This window comes from Pogona vitticeps, chromosome 3 (genome assembly GCF_051106095.1).
Source record: "Pogona vitticeps strain Pit_001003342236 chromosome 3, PviZW2.1, whole genome shotgun sequence".
Lineage (NCBI taxonomy): Eukaryota > Metazoa > Chordata > Lepidosauria > Squamata > Agamidae > Pogona > Pogona vitticeps.
In genome coordinates, this window is record NC_135785.1 from 43,189,141 (window position 1) to 43,214,610 (window position 25,470).

A 25,470-nucleotide genomic window follows, 5' to 3' on the forward strand; every position below is an offset into this window, starting at 1 on the left:
TAGATGTGCTTCATTTTTTTCTTACACAGAGATAAGAGAATAAGAAAAGGGTAGTGCGGTAGTGCTTCTCACTATCCTCTCCAAATTCCAATGCTCTTCTGGAAAAGCTTATTTTTATTTCCTGGGGCTCAGTCTCACAAATATTCTGGTTATGGCATGTTGATTGCCTTCTGCATTACTCACTCATGAAGGATTCCTCCATTAAGGCCCTCATGCTCTCTCTTCCTATCATTTTCCCTGTGGAAATTGCTTTAAAAACTTGCTCTCTAATGGCAAATTGCTTGCAAATGTTAGGTGGTGCTCACTTACTCAGTCACCTGAAATTCTTTCTGTGACAAGTATAGTTCACTCAGTTTCCCACAGAATCCTGTCTTGAAACCTTCTTTGTTCCTTCTCTCCTTATACCATACTCGGTGACCAGGGCTAAAGAAAGATTTTTTTTCTGATTGTGATCAGCTTAGATTTCCTTACAGTTGGACTGCAGGCCTAGCTGATGAGCAAGCCCCAGACTGAGTACACACCTATGTTTTAAATAATCACCCAAACCTTAAATTAGAATTGTTCCGTTTCCCACACAAATGAGTAAAATATTTATTTCATCTTGGCTCAGGAAAGATCCCATCATGTCTCAATTACATGCTGAAACTCATTGTCATCTTATACTCCAATATACCTTCTGGTTGTTTTATGACAAAACAAAATACGAAGAATTTTGGTGAACAATGTGGTAAAGGCAGGGCATAGGAACACATAGAAACTGAGGCAGTTATAATATTGCTTTGCAGCAGCTCCAGTTGTCTACCACCCTTTAGGACAGCCCCACAGCTATATCATGCTACCAAGCTATAGCGGTTGTCCAAAATGATGAATCATAATATAGACCGTCCTATTTTCATTCTTTCTCTGGCAGTGTCTATAAAGAGGGTTCAGAGTAAGCTACCTCTGTTTGCCACTCTGTTTTCAGCGCCTTTCTGCTCCACTTCTCCAGTCTGTATTATATGTTAAGGGCAAATCTAAAAGAACACTTATGTATCAAGAAAGATTGTCTGATACTTGGATTTCTCAGATACTGTGCATGATTTGCATAAGCCAAAGCTCAGAAAGCAACATAAAAGATTCTATCTCAGGTTTTAATTCCTCTCCCCATTATCATCATCATTTTCATTATTAATATAACAAAAACATAAATGACAAATAAAATCAAACTCAAATATACGGTGTAACCCACCACCATCGGGATTATAAATTTATATATATTTATATATTCCCATCAATATATTTCATCTTAATTTATATCATGTGCCCCGTCTCTTTCCAAAAATATAGTGACTCTTGTATTGGGGTATAACCTTTATTTTGCAAATGCATATTCCATATAAGGATTCCAAATCCCATTAAAACTATTTTCCTTCAATAATCCTTTTCTAACTTTCAATTCACAAGTTAATTTATTATTGATAGCTAGATTCCACATCTCATTATACCATTCTTCTAACATCAATTATTTTTCCAGTTCCTTGCAAATATCAGTCTAGCTGTTAACATAATAACAATTAGTTCCATTTCCCCTTATCTAATTGGCAGTTATTGTTCTTGTTGTTATATTATTATTTTACTGCTAATCGTACATTAAAAGTCCTGCTGCTGGCTCATGACAATAAAGTGGACTTTCATAAAATCTTTTTACAGGCAACAAATTTATGGTGACCCTTGACCTTAAACAAATAGGAACTCTTATGTCAATCCAAATCACGCTTAACCCTACCCTCATTCAGTCATGGATATTTCCACCTAGCTTTCTGTAACATAGGAAGATATCAGGGATTAGGGAAAATACAAGAGCATGGGGGAGCTAAAAGGTGGTATTTATGCTAGGGCAGCTCACTATCATTTCCAATAGGAATTTTCTGATATAGCCTATTGGACAAATAAATCCTTTATGAGGCTTGGGATACTTGATAACTTACCCCTTCCTAATGACTGACATTCAAGAAGGAGGGATTGTTTAAGTGAGTTTAACTTGTTATTCTTAGGACATGAATTTAAGGTGGTCAAACAGGTAGCACAATGCAATTGTCCAACAACATATACAAAAATGCTTCTTTTAGATGACTTTTCAGTACTCTAGCATATATAGAAATTTGCAACAAGCATTTCCTTTGAAGAGCATTATTTTCTTTTTACCTTCAGGCAAACGGGGAGTAGATGGCCATCTAAGCAGTGCACAGGCAGCATTGATGCTACAAGAGGAGACAATTCGCAAAGCAGAAAAGGAGCGACAGGCATTCAAAGAACAGTTGGCCACTTTGGAGCACAGTTTGCATGTTTCTCAGATAAAGAACAGGGAATTACAGGTAAGTGCAAACACAGTCACATCACAGGAAAGCCAGGTCTGCTCCTGAACGCATATACTGTAGTAACAATCACCCAGTGCCCTCTGATTAATGTCCATGTACGATACACACCCCAAAGCATGTTTGCCTCATTGATACTTTGTTTTAATTGTACACTTTTTAAAGAACAGGTAGATGGTGATGGGGTTTGTAGTCCCCTTTGTATATATCAGAGTGCACAGCAGAGACTTAACTTGAATAAATTTAAAGTTATTTATTTTACAAAAGCATGATTCACATTTAATTCATGTGAGTTAAATACTTGTCCAAAAGGTATAACAGTTTCTCATTGCTTATTACTTGCTTTTAAATTAGTTGCTTATAGCCTCTGTAATTTCAGAGCTCATCAATCCTTTAACAGTTTCTTCTCTGTTTTCTCTCACTCATGAAGAAATATTCATGCACACTCCTCTTACATCATCTGGCAGTATATTTTCATTCTGTTGCTTCATTCGGCAGCTCCTCCATCTTCCTTCCTTCTTCCTTCCTCTCTTCTGCCGGTTTGCTTCTTCTGCTGCTCATGCTTTCACTCATACTTTGCTGCTGCTGCCACCTTTATATTGATCTTATGCAGAGGCATTCAGCGTTTCTCAAGGTCAATCAATTCATCAATTTCACCTGCCTGTCTTTCCCTCTTGCAACTTTGCTGAGCAGAAATGCTCTGTGTAAAATATAACCCCAAAAGATGGCACCTCCCTAATAATATTCATGAGAGCCCCCCCAAGGGCTAGATAGCTGGCTGAATAGCTCAGTGAGTTAAGTATTTGTTCGTGGAGGCAGAGGCTGGGAATTTGATTCCCCACTATGCTTCCCAGTAGAAGAGCCGGCCTATGTAACCTTGGGCAAACTGCATAGTCCCACAGCACCTTAGAAGAAGGGACTGGTACACTACTCCTCACTCTAGAAAATCCTAGAAATGGTCACCATTAATCAGAAGTAACATTATGGCACACAATTAATTAGTCAGTTAGTTAAGAGGGTAGATAGAAAAAAATCCTATGAGAAATTGTTAACATGGAGCAGGGAATGCTAGGCTTTACGATAGTTGTCCTGAGAAGTACATGTTATTTAATGCTTACTTTTGAGCAGTTATCCATATCCACAAGGGGATCAAATGGAATTAACAGGATAGGGGTTGTGGTTCTTTCTTTTACACTAACCCATACCTGGTGGTTGTTAAGGCTGAAGTATTTGTAAAAGATATAGAGGAGTTGTAAAGAGATGGGCTGGATTGCCTCCAGATGTTCTTGGACTTCAACTCCCAGAAATGCTGGACAGCAGAGGTGCTGGTGAAGGCTTCTGGGAGTTGTGGTCCAAGAACATGTGGAGGCCCAAGGTTGGGAACCACTAGGCTGGAGGATACCTTCTAAAGAAGCCTCCTGTTAATGGAATTCCACTTATTTAAAAAAAGGTGTAACTTCTTTTAAAGGAAAACCAGTACTGTTTTTTTTTCACAACTATAGCAGTGAATTTCCTAGAAAATGGATTTGGGGGCTGCCACTGTGGCCCATTAGCCTCAGTTTGCCCTGATATAGATAATAATGATAACCACTTGGGTTGGGTTGGGTTCAGGTTGTCATGTTATGCAACCTGTGACATTCACTGGCGACCATTTCCAGGATTTTCTAGAGTACTCAGGAGGTGTGCTTCCAGGTTACATTTTTATTGTGCAGTCCCTTTATCTCATTCATGAAATTTTACAGGGGATAGAGGTGTTGCCATTATCTGCCTGTAACAGTTCTGCACTTATCCGCCACTTTTTCCATCTGTTTCCTTACCAGGAAAAGTTCATTAAGGGAACATTGGTAGAATAGTGTAACTGTGCTTTATAACTGGTTGTACTTGGAAATGTATTTCCTAGTACCCAGATTAATACTTAAAAAAATAGCCATCCTTATTCCTATAAAGAGATACACACTCAAATTAAAGATAGAGAACCCCAATGGGGAAAAATGGTTGATGGGTCTTCTCCTCAAGAGCTTTTATCGAATGTCTTCTTCCGGCTGTCGGTCTTACCAGTAATTTAATTGTGTCACTGGTTAGGCTGATATGAACTTCACCAGCATCTATTTCCACAGAAACATAATTCTTTCCTTTTCTTTAATGCTACCATGAGGCTGGGATTTGGTAAGTTTCCATGTCAGTGGTTTCCGTAATTCTCATTGTGAACTTGACAATGTGGTAAGTGGTACTTTTTTCTGGATAGCAAAGACTGTGAGTGCATGAGGTGTGTCGGAAACGGAACCATGTTGGTTGCAAAACAATAAAGCACTCTCAAGTATTACTCACTTGCTTTCTGCCTATGGCCAATTATATCTTCAGTACTGTACTGAGAGTACATCCTACCACCACACAATCTTTCCTTGGATGTGGTGAATAAATCAAGAATGAATTAAAAGGGATAACAACAAGAAATCCTAAATCAGGGGTGAAAAGCTTCAGAAGTCCAAGGGCCAATTTTTGGCCCTGGATTGGCCAGAGGCTGTACTAGCTGCTCCCCATGAAACTGAAAGTGGGCAGAAGCCCAATTCCAGTTTGAGAGTGGAAGAAAAACAGGACCCAGATATCCGACTATACCTTACTTGACAGGAAAACTTCCCTCTCAAGGCCTCTGCAGCAGTTTGCAGCTGAAATTTATTGATAATGGCCTTATATTAGCATATTTTTCTATTGAGGTCCAGTCATGACATCAATGTAATCATAATTGCAATATTCCAATTTTTTTTTAAAAAAAGTCTGATAAAGGAGGTCAGATAGTACCCCTCCCACAAGAAATTATAGAGATTTTAAACTAATAGTTAGCTGCATATCATTTCTCTATATAGATCCTTTCAGATAGTTCAGGAATTTTTTTTCAAGGGATAAGTAGGAAGTACAGTATATAGCCAGCTCTTTTCTCAGTATCAAATAAAATAGAGAATGAGTGTGTTCATTTTCTCACCAATATGTGCATGTGACCTGAACATTGTCCACATCTCCAACATTTCCCATGTTCTAAACCAGTAATTCTCCACCTTGGGTCCCCAGATGTTTGACTGTAACATCCAGAAATCCTGGCTGGCATAGCTAGTGGGGAAGGCTTCTGGGAGTTTTAGTCCAAGAACACCTGGGGCCCACGACTGGGAACTACTAATCGATATCTTATTTTTAAGAGCACCTTATTTTAAAGTCATTGTCTGGAATTGCATCCTTCCCACTGTCAAAGCTCCCAGGGGAAAGACATCCTCTAATCTTGTTCACATTTTTGCTGATAAGAATTCTGTGTTTTGTATATCTTTTATTATTGCAAGAATAGGTGATACTTTTATAGATCACTGTAAACATCATACAACATGTGAACTTTCATGGATGAACACCACGTCATCTCACTTGTACCAGTGTGAAGAACTTAAAAGTCCAAAAGTTCATGGCAAGATGGGTTTTGTGAGGGAAGTTATTCTTAGATGTAAAGTCCAAAAGTTGTTGGCAAGATGGATTTAGCCAGGCACATATTTCTTAGATATAGGTCAGGAGAGGTGCAGGAAGCAGTATGGTTGTCGTTTTAAAGTTACAGCGGATGTGCCATGTCTAAATCCAGTCCACAGCTGCCTCAGCTGTAACTTTAAAGCAACAACCATACTGCTTCCTGCACCTGTCCTGACTTACATCTAAGAAAGCTGTGCCTGGTGAAATCCACATATGATGATTTCAGTGGGCTATAAAAGTATCACCTACTCTTGCATTTCTTTTTTGTCCTTGGCTGAAAATGCTCACATTTCCCTGATCACAAAAGTGCTGTAAGGAATCCAGTAGAATGTGCTTACTGTGCTTATGGAGACCTTCACATGGAATACACAAAGGCCTACATGACTTCTTGGTGTGTTGGGGATATATAGGAATGGGGCTTGCATGGATGCCCCCACCCCTACCATTCTTTGAGCCCTATACACCTTCAGGCTTAGCTCCTGGATACGGCTGAGGTTTCTTGCTTAGTATTCTTCCTTGCTGTGCTCAGTTTATACAGCTCATGGTCTGAGCAACTTGGGGAACCTCCTGTCCAAATTTCAGATTGGGATGCCTCTCACTTTCTGGCCATAGTCACCTAAAGTAGTAAGGCTGTGGTGCCATCTAGTCTAATCTTCAAAGCACATTCTTTCAATTCCCCCACCCCCCAGTAGAATATGCTTCCTTGTGGCATATGACATGGTTGTGCTCAATGGTGTTTCCTTTCTGGCTGGATGTATTGCAGCACATTAATTTTATAATAGACAAATATTTGCCGGAGTCCCCGAGGCAGCTGCTGCTGTTCTGGCAACTCCTGCCATGTCGCTGGAACCAGTTGTATTGGCTCTTGCCTTTCCATTGGACTATATCAGTGATGTGGAGAGGGAGGATTTGCTGCTTGCTTGGGTAACAGCCTGTCCTCCATATTATTTTACCCAGGCTTTGTGCCCTGGAGAGGACACTCCAACTTCGCGTACAGCGTCAAAACACTAGACGCTGTTCCAAGTCCTCCATACAGAGCATGTTACCATAGTCTCTCGAGACTGAAGGATGCCTATGATGTACTTTTAATCTATATTCATGTGAACTGGCATTTAACTGATTATCAGTGTGGTTCAATCATGCATGCTTTCACAGTCACTAAAAGACTCACACTCTTAAGGTTGCAAAGATAAATACTTACCATTCATGTTCCAGTGGTCGAAAGATCTACAAGCAAATGGCAATTATACCAAAGGCCACTACAAGCAAATCTTTTTGTGGACATACAGTCAGCTTATATTATTATCATAGCTTTTGAGCTGTACTATTTTAGCATGGAGTGCAGTAATTTGTGGATATCTTCGGTGTGAAGTGTTATATAATCTAGAGGTATGATGTTAGGTGGCAGTTTTCATATAACAATTTTATGCATTATTTTATCTCCGTTTATTTTAATATTGTAGTGCAATGATCTTTTGACTGAGCAATAAACGATTCTCTCTCTTTATTATCGTAGTATGTGTACTTCCTTCTTCCCCCCTCTTTTTAATCTTTCTTTCAACAATTAATTTTCTAAAATAAAAACTCAGTACTTTTTTAAGTCTGTGGGAGGAAGGAATGGATCAAAGATACTGATTCTTTTTTCTCTTATAGGAGAAAGTCAATAAATTGAAAGCCAAGGAGACTAAGCTAGAGACAGAGAAGAGGAAGCTGAAGGAAGTGCTGGAGGCAGCAGAGGGTCGTGCCACCAAGCTGGAACTGAACCAAAGGACTGTGGAAGGAGAGCTGCAGCGAGCCCAACTCAGCCTGGCTGAGAGGGATACCGAGATCCAGTCCCTGCAGGAGCAGATCCGAGTACATCGCTCCCAGCTGGGAGATGGAGAGAGCAAAAGAGCACTGTTGCAGCAGGAACTTGACCACCTAACCCACTCACTAGCCAGGACAGAAGGCACAGAGAGCCACCTAAAGGACCGGGTGCAGAGCTTGTCTCAAGCACTGTCTGACGCTACTGCTGGCTCTTCTTCTCTGCGGGAGAACATCTCACAGCTCCAGAAAGCCCTGACAGCTGCAGAGCAAGACCGTCGTCTCCTTCAGGTAATAAGACTCAAGGTACAACTAGACCAAAAATTTGTCCCAGCCTGGATCATTTTGAAACAGATCACTTTGAGATGCATTATATCATTTGGGGCAATCCTTGCATCCACATGCAAAGATAGGGTGGTGTCATGGCAGGAAACCACACTACACTTCAAGCGATCCTATTTGGCCCTTCCTCCGTTGGAAGGGAAAGAAGAACAAAAATGAAAGAAAAAAGATCCTTCTCCCCAAATTGCAAGACAAATCCCTATCTGATTGCACCCTTAGCCACTGTAGATGTTCATCCACTGGCTCTGGGTATGTGTCTCCCTAATCTAAGCCATTCAATATATGTACTGCTGGAAATAGAACAGAACATAGGCTGCAAATGCAACCTTTGCGGGGGCTGTAGAAACCCTCTGCATCCTTTTATATAGATCCATAGGCTCTTCTGGATAAAACCGATGCCCTGGATTCATTCCAGTTTGGCTTCAGGCCACGGCAGGGCACAGAAATGGCATTGGTCGCCCTATTGAGGGAGGCTCATGGGCAAAATGTCTCTGCTGGTCCTCCTCAATATCTCAGCCACCTTTGATACCATCAACCACAGTATCCTCCTGGGGAGGCTCTCCAAGTTGGGAATTGGTGGCCTAGCTTTTGCCTGGCTCCGTTCCTTCTTGGAGGACCATCCCCAGAAAGTGCAGATTGGAGAGAATTTCTTGGCCCCGTGGAGCCTCAATTGTGGGGTTCCGCAAGACTCAATTATCTCTCCAATGCTATTTAACATCTATATAAGGCTGCTGGGAGGGGTCATCAGGGGATGTGGGGCTTCGTGTCATCAGTATGCTGATGATACTCAGTTCTACATCTCCTTTTTTCCAACAACAGTGGATGCTGTTTCATCCCTTGAGCGCTGCCTGGAGGCCGTTCAGCAATGGATGCAGGTGAATGGACTGAGGCTGAATCCGGGCAAGACAGAGGTCCTTCAAATGGGTGTCCCAGACATCAGTGGTCTGGGAAACTCCATCTCTTTGGGGGGGGGGTGACTCTTGCCACCAAGAGTGAGGTTTGCAGTATACATCAGTTTGGGTATACATCTGGACCCGGCGCTCACCATGGAGACCCAGGTGTTGTCAGTGGTCCGTTCCGCACATTTCCACCTTTGGTGGATTGCCCAGCTGCGTCCCTATCTTGATGTGGGGGTGCTCCCCACTTTGGTCCATGCTCTTGTAGTCTCGAGATTAGACTACTGTAATGCACTCTACATGGGGCTACCTTTGAGACTGACGCGGAAATTTCAGATGGTGAATGCGGTGGCCAGACCTCTTACTGGGGTGAAAAGGTACCACCATATTTCCCCCACTGCCCATTCGTTTCAGCATTGATTTCAAAGTTTTTACGATTACATATAAAGTCCTAAACAGTTTAGGACCTCACTATCTGGCAGAGCGCCTTCTCCCACCCAGTTCTGCCAGAGTCACTCATTCCAGCCAGGTTGGGCGGCTGAGGGGCATAATGCTGAGGGAGGCCCAGAAGGAAAGAACAAAGAACCGGGCTTTCTCAGCAGTGGCCCCTCGCCTTTGGAACAACTTGCCAGTAGAAATCCGCCTGGCTCCCTCCCTGGGTGATTTCAGGAACAAACGTAAAACCTGGCTATTTGGGCAGGCCTGCCATATCTTAATTTCTTATACCTTTGCCATCTTGGATTTATAATATATGCTTATTGGTTTAATTGTTTTTTTAGTTTGTAAACCACCCAGAGTAGACCTTTGGTCTGATGGGCGGGATAGAAATCTAATAAATAAATAAATAAATAAATAAATAAATAAATAAATAAATAAATAAATAAATAAATAAATAAATAAATAAATAAATAAATAAATAAATAAATAAATTTTGCACAAGATCTCCTTATTTATCCCACCAAGTGGACCATTCTGATTCAGTGGGTTCTAATGTTTTGCCAGGATCGCCTGGACTCTATGCGGCAAACCTTGTCAGACAGCAAGAGGCAGAACCATAACTTAACTGATACAGTCCATTTGTTGCAAGATCAACTGGGTGAGATGGAGCTGAGATGTAGAAACCTGGAAGAGCAGATAGAACATCTCCGAGATGTGAGTAACAATGGGAGAGGAGTTTCTGTTGGGAAGAGTCAAAACCCCTTTCTCTGACCCCATGCAATTATTTAACATTCTCTCTCTCTCTCTCTCTCTCTCTCTCTCTCTCTCTCAATCTCCATGTGTGAAAAACTAAGTACGCCTTATGACTCAATAGCTTGTAGAACCACCTTTAGAACCAATAACTTGAAGTCATTGTTTCCTATATGACTTTATCGGTCTCTCACATTGTTGTGGAGGAATTTTGGCCCATTCTTTTTTACAACGTTACTTGAGTTCATTGAAGTTTTTGCACAGCTCTCTGAAGGTCCTGCCACAGTATTTCAATCAGGTTGAGGTCTCGACTTTGACTGGGACAGTGCAACACATTGATTCTTTTCTTTTTCAGCCATTCTGTTGTAGATTTTCTAGTGTGCTTGGGATCATTGTCCTGTCACATAACCCAATTTCAGCCAAACTGTAGCTGGCAGACAGATGGCCTAACATTTCGCTCTACAATATTTTGGTATACAGGGGAGTTCATGGTTGACTCAATGACTGCAAGGTGCCCACGTCCTGTGGCTGCAAAAGAAGGCCAACACTGGCCTCCAACACTGTGCTTGACAGTTGATATGAGGTATTTGTGCTGATATGCTGTGTTTGGGTTTTGACAAACATGGTGCTGCCATAATTCAACTCAAAACACTTCTCTTTGCATTGGACCACATATACTATATTGCTCCTGTTGTGTTTTGGTGTTGTCTTTTGGGTGGATGAGTGTCTGCCTCAGTGTGTTTGTGAGATGCCATGGTTTCATCAGTATTTAGCTTCAGTTCCCTGACTTGGACGCAAACTCCTCTGAGTTGTGAATGTGGTGGTCTGAGTGTCCAACTAATGGTGCTAAGATGGTGGTCAGGTATTTAGCAATGTTAGCAAAAGACCGGAAACCAAAACACAAGAGGAGCAATGTAGTATATGTGGTCCAATGCAAAGTGGAATTTTCGGAGCTCTATGTTGGAGAAACCAAACAGCCACTAAACAGGAGAATGGCCCAGCACGGGGGTGGGGGGCAGCTCAGGACCACAATCAGCAGTGTTCCTTCATTTGAAGGACAGAGGACACTCATTTTGATGGCCAAGATGTATATTAATTTTGGACTGAGAAGATAGGTGGTTTGAGAGAGGGATCGGGGAGGCCATATATGTGCATATAGAAAATCCCTCATTCAGCACGGGTGGAGGCCTTAGATATAATCTGTCTCCTATTTATCATGCTGCCATTTCAGCCATCCCCAGGAAGACCAGGACCACACTCACCAGAAAGACCACTGTTAATGGTCTGTCTGTAATTTTTACAAGACATCTTACAAATAACATAAAATACATTATTAAAACATAGTAATAAATATAATATTCCAGGGGTAGCTGGGAGAAAAGAGCTTCTGTTAACTGTGAACCTGGAAATTTGGGATCCCCTCAAAACCTAAGCCCAAGTTTTGTAAACATTTGTTAGTATTTTGTAATACAAATTCCATGTTTTGTAGCAGACCTAAAAACAGTATAACTTATAGATCAAATATGAGTTCCTACTTAACACTCCAAACCCCTGCATTGTCCTCTTTGTTCCAAACCTGTGCCTAGGTTTTGCAGTGTTTTCTAGTACAGTATTTTGCAACACAAAAGCTGTGTTTTGCCAAACCCCTGCCCCCCCAAAAATTGATGCTGGCATTCCCAGTGGAGGGACTCCTGAGTGCCTCAAAGCCTTTGAAAAATGCTGCAAAACAATGCCAAAACTTGGGCATAATTGTTGAAGGGATCCCAGATTTGGGTTTTTATAGTTAAGAGAGCCAAAGAAGGACAATCTAGCTAGAGCAAGACCTGGGGCAGTATTTGCCTGTCTTCTCCTTCTCCTTCCTTTGGTCTGCTGCCCTGCTCACAGATTGGGGGTAAAAGGCCAGAGACCGGAAGGGGAATCTGAAATGGCAGCTCACGCAGGCAGTGATAACAATTGGCAGCGCTCTTCACATCCCACCTCTGCCTGCTCTTCTCAGTCTGAGCTGAGAGTTTCTTCCCTTTTTCTTATGGTAGCTTGATCTTTTTTCTTTAGTTACAAAGCAAAAAGGCATTCTGTGTTGTTATATGCTATCAAATTGCTTCTGACATAGTGGTGACCCTATGAATTAATGACCTCCAAAAGGTTGTGTCATTAATGGCCCCATCAGGTCTTGCACAATCAAGGCTGTCTTTATAGAGTCAGTTCATCTCATGTCCAGTTTTCCTCTTTCCTGCTTGTCTCCAGATGTTCTACAGGAGGGTTTATGTAACATACTCTTGATCTTGCTGGATTTTTTTTAAAGTTACTGATAATTATTTTTACAGAGTTAAATGGGTAAAGCTTTGATACCATTTCAAATAAAATTCATAGTGTTGCCCGTAAATAGGATGTGCCTATAATTTCTCCTGCCATTATACTCTAATGCATACTATAAGATACAATGTTATGTCTACTTTTCTCAAGTTTTTCTTTTCATTTTTACTCTACTTTACTCCTTCTTTCATTTTTACCCTTAATACAAGATAAGAATGAGGCTATACAAGCAGTAAAAAATATCATATTGCATGCTCATATAAACAAGGGGACTGTGCAACTCTACATGCATAAGTGCATGTGATATGATTAATATTTGGTGGTATACATATAATGTATGGATTTTTCATACTACTCTTGGTGCTAAGTAATTTCATGAAAAACAGAGAGATGGAAAAAGAACCTTACTCAGTGCCTATTGGTCCTTTTAGACTCATGAAACGTCTGCAAAAGGAATGAGTATACGTGTTACTGTAACTTTTTCTTTGTGGCTTATATCCAGTGACTTCCCAATACACACAATTACTGCTCTCAGATGTTTTGAATACAGTCCAAACAATGCATTCAGAACTTTTCATTTAAAAAAGAGTATCAGGTTTCACATACATATACACAGAGGTTCTTTAGCATATACAGTACTTCCCTGGGCTACCTCCTATCCTTTCCTATTCAGAGAAGCAAGTACAGTAACGTGCAGCCAAAAGGAGCACAAACATTCCAAAAAGCTGTATAGCTCAGTGGGTTGGAGAATCTGGCTATGGAGCCAAGGATCAGGAGTTCAATTCCCTCATTGTCCTTTTTGGGAGAAGAGCCCACCTCCGTGGTCTTGAATGAGGTGCACACTCCCATGATGCTCCCAGAAGAGAGTACTTAGAATGATAAACCAATTCTAAGTACTCTATACTGAGAAAACCCTGGAAAGACTTGCCATAAGTCGGAATCAACTCAACAGCACATTATTATTATTAAAAGTTTCCCTGTTATATGTTAGCATATGTCTCTTTCTTCTACTCTGGTGCCATAAACATGATCTATCTGCAGCATTTCTGGTTTATGGAGGTGTTGCCTCAACTTCTAATCAGTTCAGCACAGTTGGAATTTATAGACAGCTGCCACCAGAAGTATTTCCAAGGGGAGCAGTAAGAATTAGGAGCAATGAAGAATCTTGCGACACCTTGTAGGATGGAAATTTTTCTTTGGCATATGCTTTGCTGCAGTGAATTAGGAATTCTTGTAGGACCTGTTTATTAAAAGGTAAAAGAATGTATGTCACTCAGAGAACATTTGTTCTCTGAAATGTATTGAATTGGTCAGTGAAGTTATCGGTTTTCTTCCCACCATCCACACAGCACAAGTTTTGTATTAGTCAATACCATGGTGAAATTCTGGCACCTCCTGAAAGGTATGGGGGGGGGGGTATTTCATTTTGCTCCAGGTGCACCGTTTAATGCTGTGATGCTTCCCGTGAAGGTATGTCCATGATCAGAGCTTCTGGGTTGGAAGCTTTCGATTTTTGGTCAGTTAATTTTTAAAAAACGATCCAAAAAAGAAATTTCAGCACAGAAATGCATTCCTACATATTGATCAAATCATTTTGAAGGTTTTCCTGCAAAAACAGTGGTTTTCTCTAAGTGGCTTATATTGGTGAAGTCCTACACTATTTCGAGATGACCAGGAATGAGCCAGGAGAAAGGCATATACAATAGAACACTCCATCCTACCCAGATATGGAAGAGCACCAACACACCTAACCCTCAGCCATTTCTAAGAAATCAGGGACTTCTGAGCATTTGTAATCTATAAACTCAGAACTGCAGAGCTGGAAGGGACCCTATGGATCATTGAATCCAGCCCCTGTCAAGGAGGCACAGTGGGGAATCAAACTCTCAACCTCTGATTCTGCATCCAGATACCCACACCACTGAGCTATCCAGCTACTCATGTTAAAACTCCACTGACTCCTGGGAAAGTTAAAAGTCAGACTTTATTTGACTTTATGAACATCCTATGGATCTAATCCCAATGAACTGAACTAAGCTTACTTCTGATTAGACGTCTTTTAGATTCCACTATACAGTATATCATTAAATCTATACTGAGGGCTAGAGTGACATACATTCTTTTACCTTTTAATAACCAGGTCCTACAAGTTGATACTATCGTTTTGTGTTTGTCCATGTTCTGTGTTTGAAAGACAGGTGAAAATGCTATACCATAGGTTTGCCAGCATCCAAAACAGGAATTGTGGTAATTGGACCCAACACATTCCTTCCACTTGTCCAAATATGCAGTTAGCCTTCAAACCTTGCTGTGGTGCTGAAATCTTGTTTTTTAATGAGTCTCTGATTGGCAACTCAGTTTGGGCTTGTCAGAAAAGACAGTTACACTTCCTATTACTTCTTTAAAAAATCTTTGACTTCCAAGAGTGATGCTGTCAGGAAATGATGGAAGTGGCTACCCAGCACAGTAGATCATTCAGTTTGGATCCTGCAGACATGGATTTAGATTATTTCCCTCTCAGTATTATGCTGTGTGATTTGGCCAAATGTTTCAGAGGCAGTTGTTTCCCATCAGTGTAACATAGTGTTCTGTCTCTGAAACTGTGCCTACTTATTTGCCCACTTTTTCCTCAAGAATTGCTTTCCTCTCTGAGATGGAAGAGATCATTGGATGGAAGAAAGTGAAAATAACGGGTTATGGCTTGCAAGCTGACTTTTAAAGAGAAAAAAAGGTCACCCATTGTTCTGTTGTTGTTTAGTCATTAAGCTCTGTCCCACTCTTTGTGACCCCATGGACCAGAGCACACCAGGCCCTCCTGTCTTCCACTGCCTCCCCGAGTTGGGTCAAAGTCATGTTGGTAGCTTCAATGACACTGTCCAACCAGCTCGTCCTCTGTCGTCCCCTTCTCCTCTTTCCTTCACATTTTCCCAACATCAGGGTCTTTTCCAGGGAGTCTTCTCTTCTCATGAGATGGCCAACGTATTGGAGCCTCAGCTCCAGGATCTGTCCTTCCAATAGTCTCACAATAAAACACAACCAGGCTCCCTTGTTGTTATTTTTTGCCATGGGATACAAAGAAAAAAAATAGACCAAATGAAGTTCTCTTCTGTCACACACTGCATTTCCAAAGCATTCCTAATTTTAATTTAATTTGTTTCCATTTAGGTTTTGATCCAGCAGCTCAGAGGGAATGCACCCCTCTGCTGATCCTTGGAAATATATAAATTTTCCTTCCTGGAAATGCTCTGTGTGTAAAAAATCTATGTAAGAATTGTATTTTAGTGTCTCAGCTGATGGGGACATGCCATCCCTAGCAGATGTGAGCCTCCCTGAGGAAGCAGGTTTAAGAAATGTTCATGCCGGACTGCTCCAAAAGTTGTAAGAATGGTCAGGCTTGGCTATTTTTAGAAATGTATTTATTGTTTTCATTTTAATGGGTTTTTCTAACTGGGAAAATGAAAAGGGTGATGAATGGGATATTTTCCTGTTATGGCAAAACAGTATTGCAAATATTTATCTCTGTAAGCATAAAACAGCCTTGTGTATGTGCCCCTGAATTCCCTCATGCACAACCCCTTTCTCTGGGCTTGAGGAAAGAGAGAAGCTAGCTAATGAGTTCCAGAAGATCAGCTGTAAATGGCCAGGGAGGGTAATTCATATCAAGCTCATAAAACCCTTTATTGATGTCTCCAGAGGGGAAATCCGGATGTGGCCGATTATTTATTCTGGATTTTGCCTCTCCCCAGCTCCATTTAACATTCTCTTTTAGTAAGTTTGCATGCCATATTAAAAGGACAGAATATCCCATCCCACCACAGCTATTATGTGGAAGCCTTTTCACATAGAACAGTCCTCTTCACTGAGCAAAATACTGGACAGCTCTTCTCCCCCAACTCGGTTCAGTCCTCCCCCCACTCCCCCTGCATTGGATTCTTGTCTCTTCCAGCATCATGGTTTGGTCTCTCTGGATATGCAGCTCAAGTCTGTCCTAGAGAACTTGGCAGATGAGGAAATACAGTGGAGTGGGGCAATATGCAAGCTAGATTTCCCATGATTTGTTATGAGTAACTATGTTTTAAAACAAAGGGATCCTCATTTGCACTGGACTGAGAAGAGAATTGGGAGGGCTTTTTCTTGAGGGGAAAATAGAAAAAGGTTGTTTCATTCCTCACCACCATTACTTCTCTAGCTAGATCTAGTAGTGATAAACATGCAGTAGAGCCAATATATATGCTATATAAACAGAAAAGTGGTTTTTCAAAGAGGTAGCCAGTGTGTTAGTCTGTTTGTTGTGCAACAACAAAAGAAGTCTTGAGGTGCCTTTAGGATTAGCTGATTAATTTCAGTGTGAGCTTTTGTGGATTACACTCTGTCTTTCAAACACAGGAGGTACAACATTTAGATGGATGGGGAGGGATTCAAGTGGGTTGCAGAAGATACTAGTAGCATTATTAACATATGTAATAAACTTTCAGAGTGTTCATTACATAAACATCCTGACAGTAGGTTAGGTAGCAGATGCAAAGTATCTGTTGGCTGAGACATTCTTCTGTGAAATGCTGAAGCACTTAGTTTTGTTCTCAGAGTTGCGTGGAGATATCAGCCTTCATGATGCTTCTTTCCTCATACTTGGTAAAGTAGAAAACTTAAGTTTGGTGTACTGCCCATAGTAAAATCTTATAAGCTTCACAATCTTTTAACAATGTCTTCACAGTCTTTAACTATGTCAGTGGCTCAGGGTGTATCTGCTTCTGTGATCTATTTTACTGTTTTTTTACAAGAATCTTAAAATCTGTCTAGAAACAGGGCAAAAGACAATATCCCTGTTCATGGATTGATGATGATGATTATAGTGTGCTGTCAAGTCAGTTCTGACTTATGGAGACCCTTTTCAGGGTTTCTTGAGTAGAAAGTGTTCAGAAGTGGTTTACCCTTCCCTTCTACTGAGGGCATCCTGGGACTGTACAGCTTGCTGAAGGCCACACGGGGTGACTCTCCTCACAAGAGGCACAGTGGGGAATCGAACTCCCAACTTCTGGTTCTACACCCAGATGCCTAACACACTAACTAGCAGGGGGTGTAACCATGACAGAATAAGCACACACATGTAGGTTCTGCTCCCAATATCCACTTCTAGATGTCAGATACTGTACTTGATTGAACTTGCTTACAGCACTTCTGTGACTAGGAGTCCTGTGTCATCTGTGCCCCAGGCAAGTTCATCTAATATACCTATAACCATATTTTTAGACCTTGGTGCTGAATTTATGAAAGTATGATTTACTCCTGGGTAGGGAAGATGTTGAGAGTAGGACTTCCCAGGCCTCTACCATATTTCAGCATGGTTTCTTGGAGCGATTTCTTGAGGATCACATTTTATATTCATTTAGTTGCTGCTCGTCCTCATTCTTTCTCATTTCTGGCTGTTTCTCAGCATAATCCTGGGAATCCATTCTTTCTTGGCCATAATTTGCTTTATTTGAGTGAAGGTGCTTCCCAGTGCTCTCCACATTAACACCAAATTTTCAGCAAGGTATTAAATAACAAAGTAATTGGAAGGGAGCAAGTTCATGTGCTAGAGACTATTTTTTTAATTATTTTTAAAAGAAAACAAAGAAAAAGTGACTGTGCATTTGTGCCTTGCAGCTAAGAGAGCTGTACTTGTTGCTGGAGAGCTAAGACTTCCACTGATCATAAATACTGAAAATTGTAATAACACTTTGCTAAAGCCATCCCAAATTCTTCAAGGAACTTAAACCTGTTCTGCCGTCTTTCATGGAGCTTGCAAAACCCCTTCCACCTTTCACAAAGCTTTAAATTTATTAAAACTTGAAGAGTCATCAGAATTCTTGACAGATGTCAGAAATGCAGCATGCAAGACCAGCTTCAGATATTGTATAAAAGCACTCTGGTATCTTCTCCTCAGGAAAAGCAAGAGAAATTCAGGAAGGAAAGTGACACCTTCAGGCTGAGTCAGAGGAGAGAGCAACTGGACCAGTCTCTGAGCAGTTTGCAGCAAGAACTGGAAGACACTCTGAGGCAAAATGAACATCTGAAGGTCAGGTGGACTCACTGAATCCATGTGGGAGCATGATAAGGAGTTAATGACTATCCTGTTTAATGTTGTCCAAGGTGATTTTGTCCCACAGGTCACTGTGGATAAAACCTCTGCTTCCAGACAGAGGGCTTCTACTACTTGAAGTTAGCAGGTACTGAACAGCTATTCTGTCCTTTTTTCATGTAACAGGTATCCTCTGGTGAGAATAAAATGAAAGCAACAAAGGAAACAATCACAAGTGGCTTACAGATTGAAAATGTATTTTTCCCTTCACAAAATAATTTTATTATTGTATAATAAAAGCCTTGTCTGGAAGCAGCCTTAGGAGGGTTAAAGTAGACAATACACTTAGGATGTAGCGAGCACCTCAAATAGTTCCCTGCTTGTGATTTTCCACTCTGACTTATCTTGCATCTAGTATGCTCTGTTTTGTGATTTATCACTGGAATGTAAACATGAGCTTAATTTGCAAATTTTACTGCCAAGGCAGTATCCTTGTGGAAATCCCATTATGGGAGGGGGAAGATGTTAATCTGGAGAAAATGTGTATTCCCTTTATTGTCACATTTACCCCTCACAATCTCCCTAATTATTTTTAGGACACACATTCGTTGTGAAGTCAGTTGTTAGCTTTGCAAAGTCATCCTGTGATCTGACAGCCAATTTGTTTCCCACCCACCCATTCCCCGCTTGTGCAACCCGTGGGCAAAATGTTCTTGTCACATGCTCTCAGTAAATGCTCATCTTCAGTGTCACCAGCGTTTCTGAAACCATACAATCCTGTTGTATCAGAGGATGAATCATGACTCAGTTTTAGTATGTGTGTTTACAAGATAGGATGAAATGAAAAACATGCAAGAGCAGAAAACAAGGAATTGGTTGTGTGCTCTGTGACCTGCCGGGTGGAAAGTTATTTATAATGTGGGGAAAATACATGGATAGGAAGAGCAAGCTAGTTAAACAAGTGTGGATGGTGTCTCCTTCCCTGTTGAAGCAAAGTCTCCCTCTGAGAGCCCATTGCATTGATGCTGCAGAATGTACATTCCGAAAACTGATAGTCACCCACTTGGGAGGGGGACCCATGAGTAAAAAGGGTGCACAAGTGAGAAATGGACTATTAAAATCTGGTGTAATAGGGCCAGTGGCCATGATGTGGGAGCACCAGAATTAAAATAACCTATCCTCCTTCTCATCCTGTCTGTTCCCTATAAAATTAGCTACAATCCTCTCAGCAGCTGAGAGGGACGTGGATTTTCCAAGCAGCCCCATACTGCTATGAGGCACTCCTGTGATTGTGCAAAGTATCTGGGGGTGAATTGGTCCTCAGTGAGTAATTAAGTCCCATTATGTTTACAAAACAGTGATCCTTCTGGGGATCCTGCTTGCACTTTTGGATTCTCCTTGGGTGCATGGCTATGAGAACTGTCATGATTATCACCTGTACTTCACCATTTACACTATACCACTCCCCTGAATATGGACGGATACAATAAAGGGAACATTAGTTCCCTTGTGCAATCACGTACTATTATAATAAGAGAAAATATGCTTCAGAGCACTAGACACTAAGATCCAGCTTCTCTTTTTAAAATATGAGACTTCCAGGGTGTTCAGACTATCAGGATCACAGCATTGTGGAACTTAAGAAGCTGGACCATATTCTGTGTACTTGTTCTAGGCCCAGATTGCAGACCAGGAACAGACTCATGCTCAGCGTCTGATGGAGCTAACATCCCGACATCAGCTGGACATAAAGCTGGAAACAGAAAGGCTGCACAGTGCCCAGCTCCAAACTGAACGAATGGTAGAGTCCCGCGAGAAGACCCATCGGCAAAAAATAAAAAGCCTGGAGGAGCAGGTTAGGCTAGAGAGAGAGAAGAGGTTTCATATCAAGATTCCAAAGCAAAGCATGCTGCTTATATACTGTTCCATGTTGCTTAAAGCACTCTCTGGGCAGTTTACAGTTTAACTATGCAGGCTATACATTGCCCCCTCCCAGCAAGCTGGGTACTTAGTAATGCTTGAGTTCTGTGACTGGAAAATATTCAAATTCAGGAATATAATGCAAAATGTGCCATGAAATCTGGAGTGTTGATAGTGAGAACTGGGGTGATGGAAGTATGAGGAAAGAACTTGGGCCATTGGCATGTTGCAATGGCAAAATGGTAAAGACAATGAAGAATAACAAATTACTCTTTTTAGAAGGTTGTTCTTCCTAACATTTCGCCAGTCTCTGTGGCCGGCATCTTCAGAGGACAGCACTCTCTGAAGATGCCGGCCACAGAGGCTGGCAAAACATTAGAAAGAACAACCTTCAGAACACGGCCAAAGAGCCCGAAAAACCCACAACAACCATTAGATCGCAGCTGTGAAAGCCTTTGCGAATACTCTTTTTAGATTCGTTTTTCTTCTGATTCTTTCCCAACTTCCCAGATGATTTGAAATAGAGTCAGTTAAATATTGACTGCGCCCATCAAATTCTCCATATGTGAATGGATGAAAGCTTGATTCTAAAGTACCTGAGTTGAAGAAGTCACTAGTATTTTACCTAAAAAAATGCATGTGCAGCATCTGTGACTGCAACATGTGAGCTAGCCTTCAAAAGTTCCCAACACACCCCTCTTAACAAACAGGGCCAGGAAGCACAATAGGAGACCTTTCTTCACAAGGCAGGCCTATATACATACATAACTTGAATTAATGTTTTTTACAGTTCTTTGTTTGGATTTCTCCAGTACTTAAAAGAAACTAAACTCAACTAAGGAGTGAGTTGGATTGCACTGATTAATATTGTTCAAGAAAACTGATGTTGCTGCATCTCCCCTCCACCCAAGAAGCTGAACAAGTTGTGTATCATAATGGTTATGAACTGCATGGTTTAAATCCTGAGTTCAAATCCTCAGTCAACCATAAATCTCTCATATGGGCTTCGGCTTGTCATTATCTCCAAGCCTATTTCACAGGGTAGCTTGGACACCAATAAGAGAAAAGATTATGTGAGATGCCTAGAAATCCTTAGGACAAAGGTGAGATAAAATGTACTAATAATAGTAAGATGTGTTGTCTCAAGCCTGCCTTCTGGCTCTTATAATGGATCTGGTACTGCTCACTGTTAGAGGAGTTATAATACTGAGCTAAAGATTCAACCCAACATGTTTATATTTGTATTTATATTCTCCCAGGTCAATGCTCTGAAAGTGCAGCTGGATCAAGAAGTGAGAAGAAGACAAGCATACATGAACCAGATGCTTCACATAGGGAAATGATTCAAAAAAAATTGTTGTGCTCTGACCTGAGATAAACAAACAGTAAACCACTAGCCCTGAATGGGAACCTTGCAGCTCAGTCACTGGATTTATCAGTCTCTTGCACTGAAAGCATACAACTGATTCATGATCACAGAAACCTGGCCTCCAGGTTTTGCAAGTAGAGTTCCTCATCCCATTGAGATAGCACATAGCACTGAATGAACACTTGGAAGGCACAGCAAAACCAACAGATTACTAGGCAGCATGCTGCCAAGAGGAAACCCTGCTGTGATGACAGCTGTTCTCTCTAAGATGCTTGAAACCCAAGGCACTGATGCTTAACAAATTAATTTAGGCTATTTGACAAGGAGAGGATTCTCAGTTGCTTGGCTCCCTGGGTAGTGTATCCCTGCATGATCTCTGTAGGGTTGTGTATGAACTGTAAAATTCTGTTTTACCTATCTTTTAAATACCTCTGCATTTCCATAATTCATTGGATTATTTTATTCTCCCTGTTGATTAGAAGTGTTGTTGTCAAATACTTTTTGGTACATCACACAATATCACAACCATATCCTCTTAATATGGCAATGGACAGAGTAGCTATTTGGTTGTCATCACTCAGGCAGCGTCATCACAGGTTCATACATCATGTGCCCTTCTAGAAACAGAGGAGTCCAGTATTTCTGAAGGCACCAAAATTGTACTATCCTATATGGAGAAGTTAGAAAGCAAAGTATGCCCATGTTGTGGGACTGATCAAATCTTTTGCTGTGTCTGTGAACATCAAGCCATTTTCATGGTGGCAGGTGGCTGAGATTAACTCAAAGCCAAGTCATCTTATGACTTGCTGGCCCCAAGATACATCAGAGTGTTAACATTCAACATTCCACCCACTCTGCCGGCTGACAGGCTCCAAGGAAATCCCTTTAGGAATCAAACTTTGGTTTCCTTGGTGATGACAGGAAACCATCCTGAAGTTGCTGTGAACATCACCTGTTAGCATTGTTCCACATTTTTTCCTTGTGAATGCTCTTGTTTTTTCTGAACATGTAGTGCACATTTTTGAAATAAAAACATTTCCCAAAGAAACGGAGAAGGACGGTTTCTACTGTTTTGATATCAAAATACATTCCTGTAATGATTTGCATACTATCAGATATGTAGTCCTGAAAACAGCTTTCAACACCAGTTTTGTAGAACTTTAAAGTGTTTACAGGTTTATTATACCATAACCTTTTATGCCAGCAAGATCAAACTTCTTACAACTCTCAAAGCAGACTCTAGTCCAGTGGTTCTTAACCTTTGTTACTTAGGTGTTTTTGAACTGCAACTCCCAGAAACCCCAGCCAGCAGAGCTGATGGTGAAGGCTTCTGGGAGTTGCAGTCCAAAAACACCTGAGTAACAAAGGTTAAGAACCACTGCTCTAGTCCACAAAGGTGTTTGTTACAATAAACCTGTTAGTCTCCATGAAGTCACAAGATTCTTAGCTGTCATCTTCTGTTGCAACAGACTAACACAGCTTTCTGACAGTTGTACATATTCAGGTCAAGCTATGCATTATAGACAGTGCATTTTTAGAAGAAGTAATATCCTTAAGTGCTGATAGACATATGAATGTCAGACCAGAAACTTTTCATACCTCCCATAGTTTACATAGCTGGCTGGATAGCTCAGTGGTTTAGATATCTGGTTGGGAATTTGATTCCCCACTGTGCCTCCTGTGAGTAGAGCCAGCCTGTGTGGCCTTGGGCAAGCTGCACAGTCCCAGAGCATCCCCAGTAGAGGGGGATGATAAACCACTTCCGACTATTCTATATTTGGAAAAGCCTGGAAAGGGTCACCATAAATACCAAATTGACTTGATTGCACATCATCATCATCATATTTTGCATAGCTTGCAAAGTAGCTTGCTTTGTTTTATGAATGGTCATCAGGAGGTAAGCACAGGCTGTGTTTGCAGGAATGATTGCAAATATAGTTACAACTTCTGCCTAAATCACTTCTCTGAAATGCCAACAGATTTTGGTTTCTACAGGTAGATTAGTTTGGTCCTTGGTTTTTCACATTTTGCTATTTTTTGATGGAACGCAGCAGAAAAACTCATTGCCTGAGTGCAAACCCATGCTGTGTAGCTTATTTCATGCTCTATACTACAGATTTAAATGAATTTTAAAACCTATTTAACCTTCTAATTCTATATAGAAAACTTAAGGTTTGCTAAGAACTCTCAGAACTCCTGGATAGTGAATGCTTCTTGTGTTCTGCAAAGAAAGACCCTCTCTCATCTGATGCACAAATGTGCCCCTCAGCCTAGTCCCAAGCCATATTCAGTTTTATACGTATGTCACAGCACTTTAAATTACAGTAGGGGAATCACACATCTTAACTAAGTGGTCGTACTCAACACTCAGACTGCAACATTCTCAAGCCTCAAAAAACTTTTCCAATGCAATTTCACATAGATCCAGTTACAGTAGCAAAATCAAAGGTAACTAAAGCATGGGCGTTAGTTGAACCAAAGAACATGAAAGCCACTGCAGACTAAAACAACCGGAAAAATCGACAGTAGCTGAACATGCCCTGAAACAAGCTGAGCATGAAATTCTATTTCAAAACACAGAAATACTGGACAACACCAGCAACCATTATGTTAGATTGCACAGGGAAGCCATTGAAATCCACAAACACCAGCAGAGCAGCAACAACAAAAAAAAGAAAGTCTAAAATTCCATCATCAAAAAAGAGTGTCTAGCTATCGTGTGGATGCTGCAAAAGCTGAAGCCCTACATCTGGTAAGGAAATTCATCCTCTGCACCAACTATTCCCCCTTGGTGTGGCTATGAATGATGAGATCTAATAGCAGCAAACATACAAGATGGGTGCTGATTTTGCAAGACTTTGATTTTGAAATCCGCAGTGTAAAAGGATCTCAGAATGTGGTTGCAGATGCTTTGTCTAGAAGACCAAATGACTAGAGAAAAATTTTTTTTCTGAGTTCATATTAACTGTTCTGTTTGTGTAATAGTTATACGATATGCTTAAAGTGCAAAATTTGCTTGGATGTTAATAAACTAAGAGGTAGGTACAGTGATAGTAAAAATAATAGTAAGTATGCTTAGTAATGTAAGATGTTAATATTTGCATTCTTCCATGAACCTTTGTTTGTTTATGTGGGCAAACCATTAAGTTTTACCTCCTAAAACAAACTAATTAAGGGGGGGAGGGATATAGTGTTAACCCTGATCATTAATATTTATGTGGAGATTTGCATGCACTAATAGGAAAGGGGCAGAGTTAAGTGGGAGTGAAGAAAAGGAGGGAGGGAGAGAGGAGAGTAGGCAATTGAGAGTGGAGGAAGGAGGTTGTTTTAGTTGAGAGTTAACAACATTGACTGGACTGTTATCACCTGTAACAATAAACAATTTCTACTTGGTTCTTAAATGATACATTGCCTGGACCTCTGTCATTAATAGTGAATAAAGTTGATGTAATCAACTGGTGGCAGCTGAACGACACATAGCTTGTGCCTTTGCTTGGTGAAATAACCAAGGTACAGGCGGGAACATGGCAAGCCCATTTCCTGATTTATTTTTTGACAGAACATGAAGACCTCGGTTCTGTCTGGACTAAGTCTAGGTTTATTTGATTTCATCTTTTCAGCTAGCAACAACCGATATTGGTACAGTTTCCTTGGATTTAGACTGGGGTGAACAAAACAGACCAATACCCTAATATTCTTCGTCACTGATAACACTGGCTA

At 40.9% G+C, this 25,470-nt stretch overlaps 1 protein-coding gene across 10 annotated transcripts in view; it reads left to right on the plus strand.

The window, feature by feature from the left end:
- CROCC2 (ciliary rootlet coiled-coil, rootletin family member 2) overlaps nt 1-22,798 on the plus strand; it is a 107,926-nt gene extending 85,128 nt beyond the window's left edge. For 9 of the 10 annotated variants that reach the window (XM_078389244.1, XM_078389245.1, XM_078389247.1 and 6 more), the window contains 6 exons: nt 2,191-2,354; nt 7,512-7,952; nt 9,902-10,051; nt 18,327-18,458; nt 20,137-20,316; nt 21,641-22,798. In XM_078389244.1, coding sequence (XP_078245370.1) covers nt 2,191-2,354; nt 7,512-7,952; nt 9,902-10,051; nt 18,327-18,458; nt 20,137-20,316; nt 21,641-21,724 — 1,151 coding nt within the window. In that variant the 3' untranslated portion in view covers nt 21,725-22,798. Of the gene's footprint in view, nt 1-2,190; nt 2,355-7,511; nt 7,953-9,901; nt 10,052-18,326; nt 18,459-18,647; nt 18,844-20,136; nt 20,317-21,640 lie in introns of those variants that run through there. The other variant, XM_020786425.3, reaches the window with a different exon arrangement.
- Nucleotides 22,799-25,470: the final 2,672 nt, after the last annotated feature.